Source organism: Elephantulus edwardii, unplaced genomic scaffold (genome assembly GCF_000299155.1).
Source record: "Elephantulus edwardii isolate Elephantulus edwardi_28Jun2011 unplaced genomic scaffold, EleEdw1.0 scaffold00051, whole genome shotgun sequence".
Classification (NCBI taxonomy): Eukaryota; Metazoa; Chordata; class Mammalia; order Macroscelidea; family Macroscelididae; genus Elephantulus; species Elephantulus edwardii.
The window spans coordinates 17,640,339-17,650,676 of NW_006399801.1; the positions used below are offsets into that span (position 1 = coordinate 17,640,339).

The following is a 10,338-nucleotide window of genomic DNA, read 5'->3' on the forward strand; positions in this document are numbered from 1 at the left end:
TGGGTGATTTTAATCTGCGGGCCTCAGACCGGGTTCAAATTATTTTCCTGTCAAACATTCTTCTAGGTGGTATAGCACTGGTCTGTGAGTTGCTATACAGAGGTAACTCATGGTTGCTGCGATGCTGAAGCCTGTGACAGTGATGTGCCAAATGTGGTAATGGTTACCCATGGTGGACGGTGTTTGCTGGAGCTTCCCGACTAAAACAAGTCTGGAAGCAGGAGCGGCATCTGCTTCTGAAATGGCTTACCTCCGGAAACTATGTATGAACAGTGCTCAGGCCTTTCGCTTGTAGGGTCGCTATGAGTTGTCTACTACTAGACGACACCTAACAACAACAACAACATTAGTGTTGCTAGCAAAAAATGTTAATCACACTTTTCTATGTATTTTTTACATGATTATGTTCTGACTGCAAACAGAGTAATACTTCAGTGAAGAAAGACACCCAAAACTAATGGATTTAAAGATAAAGAAATGAAAAAAAAAATATCGTGACAATTTGGATGTTAATTTGAAAATTAAGTTGAAATTTTCTGAGCATGAATATTAAAGAATTAAACTGCATATAAAATTCAAATGGAGGTAAAGTAGAAAGAAAAAAAATCCTACAATAATATATTTTAAATTATTTTAATCAGCCAAAATTGAACAAAACAAATTTTAACCTTCCCATCTATCATCCCCCCCCCATTCTTCAAGACCAGCATCACATTGGCCATAATATAAAGAAAGAAAGTTCTGTATATAGAATCCTGGGAAGAGAAGAAGAACACAGGAGGACTTCAATAATCTGTGCTGCTCCAGAAATTCCTCAGTATAAACCATAGGACCAGTATCTTCCACAGCACAGTGGGTGGTAGCAGTTATATCTATAGCCACCATAACCACAGCCATAGCCACAGCCCAGGCCACCATAGCCATAACCAAGGCTACCATAGCCACAGCCCAGGCCACCATAGCCATAGCCCAGGCCACCATAGTAGTTGCCGTAATAGCACATTGTTTCAGGAGTGGAAGGTTCAGTTACGAAGCAGAGAAAGAATGTCTCAGACTGAATATAACCATCTGCACAGGACCTTTTATACATCCTGAAAAGTGGGAGGGGAAACCACAGTCAGTGTTTATGACATATTTCATAGTAATTTTCACTATAGAACTCTGAATACCTTGAACTATAAAATGCAATGAAGCCTTCATAACAAACATTACTTTGTTAATATGTCAGGTATCCTACAGCCATGTCATGTGGTATTTAAAAGAGGAATTTATTTTTAAATCCTATCATTCTGAATTTTGTCAGTTTATAAATACTGTAAGCTTAAATGAAATAATGTAAAGCATGGGTAAATACTGTCCCACAAATATATATTTACTTATTTTGTGTATTGGTTCTATACAAACACAGGACGTTAAGAATACCCATTCCAAAGGCTGTCCTACAGTCTGACTTTTTATGCTGAATACTTTGGACATGTAAGGAGGGACTGGTCCTTGGAGAGGGACATCATGCTTGGGAGGGTGGTGGGACAGCACAGGAAGGGAGGCCCTTTAGAAGTGGATTGATTCAGAGACTGGGGGAATTGGGATGGGTGTATCGGAGATGGTATGATTGGCACAGGACGGAGCAGAGTTTAGGCTGTTGCACATAGGGTCACTATGAGTTGCAATTGACTCAATGGCACACAACAACAACAACATGTATATGTACCACTTTATAGATCTACAACATTTATTAATGTATGTACATTACAAATAACTCATACATGTGTATAAATACTTATTTACATGTATGTATATATTGTTATGTGCTGTTGAGTTGCCTGTGACCCATAGTGACCCAGCGCTGAAGTCTGCACTGTCCTGAACCAGTATCACTAATTCCGACACACCAACCCCCATTGTCCTAGTTACTTTATTGGTCCATCTTATCGGGGGTATACAAATATATGTATGCATTTTAAAAGATAAAGAAAATACTGCAACGTACAATCTAATGCACATTTACTGGAACACTAAGGCATGAATCTAAGGCAGTTACTGGAAGCAAAGAATTTGAAACTTCATCTCACATACTTTGTCCATGTTCCTAGAAGGGACTAGTCCTTGCAGAAGGGCATCAAGCTTGGAAAGGTAGATAGAGCAGAAAATAATGACCCTGGATTAGGTGGTTTGACATAGTCAATGTGGTAAGGAGGGTGGGTGTATTGGAGACAGTGAGATATTTTAACTCAGGATAGGTCAAGGTTCAGAGTCATTGTTCATAGGGTTACTATGAGTGGTAGTTGACTAAACGGTACATAACACCAAGAAGACAATCATACTATGGAATAATCAGCAAAATTGAATGCCATACAATATTAGAATTTTGTTCTTGCATATATGTTTGTGGTGTGTCTCTGGAGACAAAGGTGCATCTGGTACAGGCCATGGTCTTTGCAATCACTTGTTATGCATCAGAGAGCTGGACAGTGACCAAAGAGGATAGAAGGAGAATTGATGATGAAGGTGCCATGGACTGAAGAGAACAAACAGATTCATCCTGGAGATGGTCAAACCAGGCTGCTCCTTGGAGGCAAGGATTCTGAGGCTTCGTCTGACATACTTTGGTCATGTTGTAAAGAGAGACCAGTCCTTGGAGAGGGACATTATGCTTGGGAGGGTGGAGGGCAGGTGCAGGAAGGGAAGGCTGGCCTTCTGGGAGATGGATTGATTCGGTGACTGGGCAATCGGGATGAGTGTGTAGGAGGCTATGAGATTGACACAGGACAGAGCAGAGTTTAGAGTTGTTGTACATAGGGTCGCTATGAGTCGCAAGCGACTCAACGGCACATAACAACAACAATCTGAATTTAGACATGTTATTTGTTAGCTTCAAGCCTACTGAAAGTGAAGATGTAGAGAACAAAAACTGATGAATTATGATAGAATTTAGGGATCTATAAACTCGTGCATAAAAGATTTTGTCAATAAAGTCTTTTATAAGAACAGCTAAGGTCTTTCATTTTTATGTTCATCAGTTGGTTTTGTTACAGACACAAAATTGAGTGGTTGAAATAGATAGCATATAGTCTGTAAATATAAAAAAATTGCATGTATCTCTAAAAAAAAAGGAATTGGTGGTATACCAATTACTATATTTCAGCTAACAGATGTTGCCCTAGATGTACTCACCAAGTTGTGTCAAGAAATCTGGAGGACAACCAGTTGGCCAACTGACTGGAATAAATCGATATTTGTTCCCATTCCAAAGAAAGGTGATCCAACAAAGTGTGGAAATTATTGAACAATATCATTGATTGCATACAAGCAAAATTCCAAAAATGACTGGGACAGCACAACAGAACTGCCAGAAGTGCAGCAGGCTGGGTTTAAAAGAGGCTTGGTAATAGGGATATTGTAGCTAATATTAAAATTACACAAATACAAAACCTTTTAATATTCTGGTATGAAATTCAGCTATTGATGACATAGCTAGCCATTTAAAAATTATAGATAAGTGTATAAGTACATATAACTGTTTAATTGTATGTGCCATTGAGTTGACTACAATTTATAGGGGCCTAGTGAACAATAGCTTAAACTTGACCTAAACTGAGCCATTTACACAATTTCCAAAATGCTTGTGATCGCTATTATCATCAATGTGTGAATCTTTTTTTTTTTGCTAAGAGTCTTACACTTCTTCTTTGATCCTCCACCTATCCCAAAATGATGTCTTTTTTCTAAGAGTTGATCTTTTGACATCAAGCATAAAGTATATGAAATCACATTTCACAATGCTTGTCTCTAAAGAGTAGCATGACTACACTTCCTCCAAGACAGTCTTGTTCTTTCAGCATTCTGTAGGACATTATTCCTTATTCCTCATTAATGTCACAATCATTGAAGACACTGATTCTTCTTCTACCATCTCCATCATGTCCAATTTTCAGGTGCATAGGAAGCAAGTAAAATATCCACATAGGCATAGGCACATCTTCGTATTTAATCTGACATAAAAGATCTATTACAGCAAATTTCCCCAAAATAACAAGTTTTGCTTCTTGACTGCTGCTACTATAAGCAATGATTGTGAATATACAAAAAAAATGAAATCTGTAACAATTTCAATTTTTTTCTCTGTCTTTCATAATTTGTCAAGTGGTGAGAATTTTCGTTTTCTTGATATTGCAATATATGCAAATTTGGAGGCTGTTGTCTTTGATTTTTTTTCAGTAAGTACTTCAAGTCTTTTTCACTTTCTGTCAGTAAGGTTGCATCTTCTGTGTAATGCTCTACTCCTAATTTGGCATTCTTCTTTATGTCGTCCAACTTCTCCAATGGTTTGCTTAGTTTTCTGTTTGAATAGGTATGGATAGAGGATACAACCTTGAGGTACTTTATTCGTGTATTCATCATCCTGTGTCCCCTTGCTCTGTTCTGACAACTGCTTCTTGATTTTGATATGTTTCTCATGCACAAAATTAAGCACTATGATAATTTCTTCTCAATCTTGTCTGTAATTTGTTATAGTCAAATGCCTTTCTACAGTCCATAAGGAACAAGTAAACACACTAGTGTCCTCTACTTTCAGCCAAGATCCATGTGACATCTGCAATGACATCCCTTGTGCCATGACCTCTTCTAAATTCAACTTGAATTTTTGCCAGTTCTCAGTCATCAGAACAATCAAAGAAACACTGTATGATTCAAAGTTGGGAAGAATGTTTGCCAGGGATGTGTCCTATCTCCATACCTTTTCAACGTATGTGCAGAACAGATCATCGAGGAGCCTGAGATCTATGAGAAATGTAGCATCAGGATTGGAGGAAGACTCATCAACAATCTGTGTTATGTAGATGACACAACCCTGCTTGCTGAAACTGAGGAGGAACTGAAGCGTTTGTTGCAGAAGGTCAAGGACTGTAGCCTTCAATATGAATCGAAGCTCAACACCAAGAAAACTAAGATTCTCGTCACTGGGCCAATTGGCAATATCATGATAGAAAGTGAAGAGATTGAGATTGTTAACAGCTTCAGTTTGCTTGGCTCCACAATCAACACTCTTGGTACCAGCAGCCATGAAATTAAAAGACTAATTGCACTAGGATAATCTCCTATAAGGGACCTCTCCAAAGTACTGAAGAGCAACAGTGTCAGTCTGGAGAATAAGGTGTGCCGATTCTGGCCATAGGTTTTGCAGTTACTTGTGATGTATCAGAAAATAATGACTAGATATGATAAGAGAGTTGATGTCTTTCAGCTGTGGTGCTAGAGAAGCATATTGAATATACCATGGACTGTTAGGAGAACAAATAGGTTCATCCTGGGTAGGGTGATACCAGGCTGTTCCTTGGAGGCAATGATTCTAAAACTTTGTCTGACGTACTTTGGGCATGTTGCAAGGAGGGACCCGTCCTTGGAGAGGGACATCATGCTTGGCAGGGTGGAGGGACAGCACAAAAGAGGAAGATCCTCGATGAGGTAGATTGTTTCAGCCACTGGTATGACAGGGATAAATGTGTCAGACAAAAAATTTGGCGTAAGACAGAGGAGAGTGTAGGGCTATTGTATATAGGGTGGCTATGAGTTGCAAACAACTCGACTGCACATCACATAACAATAAGTCAATGTACTTTTCCAACCACTTCTGAAGGTTTTACATGCATGTGTCCTTTGTGATATTGCTCCATAATTTTCTTATTCTACTGGATAGCTTTTGTTTTTTTTTAATGAGGACAATATGGCTCATTTCGTTTGACCAGGTAGGTATATCTCTTCCAAATTTCTCAAGTAGGCTAGTAAGCATGTCCAGAGCTATATCTATTTTTTTTAACTAACTATATTGGCCTTCCCTCAATTCTTGGGGCCTTGTATTTATCCAATGCTTTCAATGCAGCTTAAATTTCTTCCTTAATTACCATTGGTTCTTGATCACATGATATTTCTTGTAAGTATTTAGTTTTGAGAAAATTTTTGTGGCATAGTGACTCTGGATATATTTTCCATCTTCCTTTGATTTTCTTGCATCATTTAATAATTTGCCCTTAGAATTTGTCAGTGTGACAACTTAAGGCTTGAATTTGTTCTTAAGTTCTCTGAGCTTGAGCAATACTCAGCACATGTTTCCCTTTTGATTGTCTAACTTCTATTCCTTAAAAATTCCATTATACAAAAACATTTCTTAGCTTTACTATTTTATTTTTTATATCCATCATAACCACAAAAGGACCTCTCTGTCTTTGTTCATTCCTGTCTCTCTGATTTTCTATCTTTACACAAAGAGAGGTACAAAAGACAATATTTCTTTTCCACCCTTTCTCTCAGTTCCTGAAAGACAAACCATGAATGAAGTTAATTATGAAGAGTGGCCTAGAACAAGAAAGACCATTCGAAGGACTGATACTGACTAGTTTCAGGAGATAAGAAGTCATTTATCCTGAGTACCTGGGAGAACTGACAAGTGCTCTGAACCCCAGATGAGCTTCCTGGTTGGCGGCAACTTCCTATTTGGTTAAAATATCCACTGTCATGATATCACTGGAATACATGAATCACAGTATTCAGTGTCCTCTCAGAACTGACTCTCTTGTATCTCTTTATTTGTGCTTTTTTGTTTAAAATTAATCTGTTGTCAAAAGTATAGTATATTCTCTTTTCATTCTAGCAAATTACCAAACCCAAAGGGCAATGGAAAATGGCATGTCAATAAGATTTCACATGAACTTCAGGAATCTGGCCAACATACTGAAATAGTGGGAAACTATTCCTGATTTTGTGGCCTAGAAGGTCACTAATGTCAGAAGATCATCGAAGTTTATGTGAACTTCTCCAACTTGCTGTTGATGTGTCTATATTGGTAGTCTGAAGAAATCATTCTTTTAACATGTGAGCTCTAACTCATTTCTTTGTGACTAGGGTCAGAAATAAAATGTGTGTGAGTGCATTATGAGGATAGAGTAATGAGGAGGTGAGAACCAGATCCATCTGCACATATTGGAGGTGAGTTTTTTCCATGAGTGTAATTTACTCATTGTGCATAGTGTGTGTGCAATCATTCCCAAAACGAAATAATCACATGATTCACACAAATGTACTCACCTGCAGGTAAAACTTAGGGATATTTGTATAAATGCAATAAAACAGTTCTTATGATGAGATACAATTTATTTAAATATAGTTACAACATAAAAGATAAAACTTGAAATATACATGGGATCAGAAAGATAATACAAGTTTTCAAGCAAATATAAGGCAATAAAAATGATAATTTTGAAACTAGAATTGCATAAGTTTTTCCCATAGTTTAAGAAGAAGTTGGGAATTTTGAAGATAGGTTAGAATGTTAACATGTAAGGAAACAAGATAGTTCTTCTAAAGTAACAATGTGTGGTCTTCAGATTGAGCAGCCCTGGATCTTCCTCAGTAGAAACCATAGGACCAGTATCTTCTGCAGCACAGTGGGCGGTAGCAGTTGTATCCACAGCCACCATAACCACAGCCATAGCCACAGCCCAGGCCACCATACCTGTAGCCAAGGCCACCGTAGCCATAGCCCAGGCCCCCGTAGTAGTTGCCGTAATAGCACATGGTGTCAGGAGTGGAAGGTTCAGTTAAGGAGCAGAGAAAGACTATCTCGGGTTAACAATAACCATCTGCACAGGACCTTTTATATACCCTGAGAAGAGGGTGGGGAAAACCACAGGCAGTGTTTATTACATATTTCACACTAATTTTCATTAGAGAGGTTTAAATACTTAGATTCTAAAATGAAGCTTTCATAACACTCATTACTGTGCTATGTTGGATTTCCTACAATACTATCACCCGGATTTAAAAAGAAGTATTTGCTTATCTTTAAAGTCTTTGATTATTTCCAAATTGGTCTGTTGATACACTGCAAGCTTAAAAGGAATGACATCAAGCATGCATACAACTCTTCCCTCAGACTTTATTTATTTGCTTTGGATATTAAATAATCTTCATCACTGTGGATTTCTGGAAATGCTTATTAGTCTATTATACAATTTGACATTTTTTTTGTATCAATATGTTTATTTGGAAACACTTACTACTTGATGTAAGAGCCTATCAAATTTCCCACATGTTCTCAGCTAAAACATAATATTTCTAAGATACCTCATATCCTACAGAATATTTTCTGTACAGAGATTAATCTTTATTTTTATATTTCTGAATAAAACAAATTATAGATTTGCTTATGTATGTATATAATATCTGTTGTTACTGTTCTTATGTGTACATGAGTCTCCTGTGACCCTATGTACAGCAGCTCTGAAGACTGCCCTGTCCTGAAGCAGTCTCACTAATTCTGACACGCCAACCCCCATTGCCCTAGTGACTGTATCAATCTATCTAATCTAGGGTCTTCCTCTCCTGCATTGTCCCTCCACCCTTCTGAGCATGATGTCCTTCTCCAAGGACCTGTTTTTCTTTGATACATGCCCAAAGTATGGAGACAGAATTTCAAAATCCTTGCCTCCAAGGAGAAACTTGGTTTTACTGTCTCCAACACAGACCTATTTGTTTTCTTGACAGTCCATGGTATGTTCAAGCCTCTTATCCAGCACTTCATCTCAAAGGCATCAATTCTTCTTCTGTCATTGTCTAGCTCTCTGATGAATAGTAAGTAATTGCAAAGAACATGGCTTGTTTCAGACACACCTTAGTCTCCAGACCGACATCATTGCTTTTCATTACTCTAGAGAAGTACCCGACAGCAGATTTACCAAATGCAATTCGTCTTTTGATTTCCTGACTGCTGGTGCTAAGAGTGTTGATTGTGGAGCAGAGCAAGCTGTAACTGTTAACACCCTCAATCTCTTCTCCATCTATGAGGGTGTTGCCAACTGGCCCAGTGGTGAGAATCTTTTTCTTTTTGATGTTGAGGTTCAGTCCATATTGAAGACTATAGTCCTTGACAAACTAGATTACTACATATACATCAGATGCATATATATCTTAATCTAGTTTAGCTTTGTAAGCAAGAGTGGCATCGACTTCCTAAATAACATGCATCTGGAAACTCTACAAACTTTCATAATTGATGAGAGTTATAGAAAGGCTTAAGGCCTTTTGTTCATAGGGTCTCTATGAGTTGTGCTTGACTCAACGGCAATCAAGAAAAATCTATCTATCTATGTATCTATATATGTATCTATCTGTGTATGCATATGTATATGTATGTATATGTATATGTATATGCATATGTAGATAGATAGATAGATAGATAGATAGATAGATAGATAGATAGATAGATAAAAGTAATCTAGCTTATAGGGCTTTGTCCTTTTAACCCAAAAGTGGCATTCCTCTGGTATTTCTCATCCACCAGCAGCTCAACAGGGCAAAGAAGGGTAATAACTTCTTTTGCAATTTACAGCCTCCAAAATCCTGATGGCCTATTACTACAAGTTTGTCACAAATATATGTCAATAAAGTGAATTTATGTTCATATAGGTATATGTTAATGTTGTTAACTACCATAGGATCAGAACTGACCCATAGCTGACCCAATATATAATGAAAATTATATATAATGATATATTTATGTGTATGTATGTCACATGTACATATGTATAATATATCTACACACAGTATATTACACACAGGTACAAATGTTAGGAAAAGCTTCCTATCTCAGACAGTTCTGAGGGAAAGTCCTTTCCTTAGTATTTCTGCTCCGGTACTTCTTGTGGCAGAGAGCCTCTTCTCTTCCATTTGCAGCACACTGTAGTCACAATGAAATAGTTTTCCAAGAAGGGTGATGTGTCCTGTACATCTAGTGTATAGTGTTGTTTTCTTGGCCTGAGGGTCATAGGCCCTTGGGCCCCAAAGAATTGCGGCTCTGTCTTGATGGGATTCTGGCAGAAACAAGTGTACCTGTTGTTGTTTTTGGTGTTTTTTTTGTGTTTGGTTTTTGGGGTTTTTTTTTTTTTTGGTTGGGGTGGGGGGGATGAAGCTGAGTCCCTGCCCCCTGCTCTTCACTTTGCCTCCTATACAGCCTCTTCCATTCCTCACCATGTTCTGCCTGGCCTTGTTTCCTAAAGAATTTCAGGGTCTACATTAATCCATAGGTTTCTGGGATACGTGTGTATACCTTTTTTATGGGGAGAAGCTGAGTCTTCACCTCCTGCTCCTTGCTTTGCCTTCTGGCCAACTGACTGGAAGAGATCTATAATTGTTCCCATTCTAAAGAAAGGTGATCCTACAGACTGGAAATTATCAAACAATATCATTAGTATCACAAGCAAGCAAGATTTTGCTAAAGATTACCTGAAAGCGACTGGAGCAGCACCAACAGAGAAGTGCAGGCTGGGTTAGAAGAGGCTGTGG

General features: G+C 38.0%; 1 protein-coding gene across 1 annotated transcript; it reads right to left on the reverse strand.

Annotated features, from left to right (window-relative positions):
- Window positions 1-814: 814 nt before the first annotated feature.
- LOC102862814 (keratin-associated protein 20-2-like) lies at window positions 815-7,572 on the reverse strand. The gene is made up of 2 exons (XM_006886808.1): window positions 7,511-7,572; window positions 815-1,091 (listed from the first exon to the last, which is right to left on the reverse strand). The coding sequence occupies exons 1-2, from the start codon at window positions 7,570-7,572 to the stop codon at window positions 815-817; spliced, it is 339 nt and encodes a 112-aa protein (XP_006886870.1).
- Between the last annotated feature and the right edge of the window lie 2,766 nt (window positions 7,573-10,338).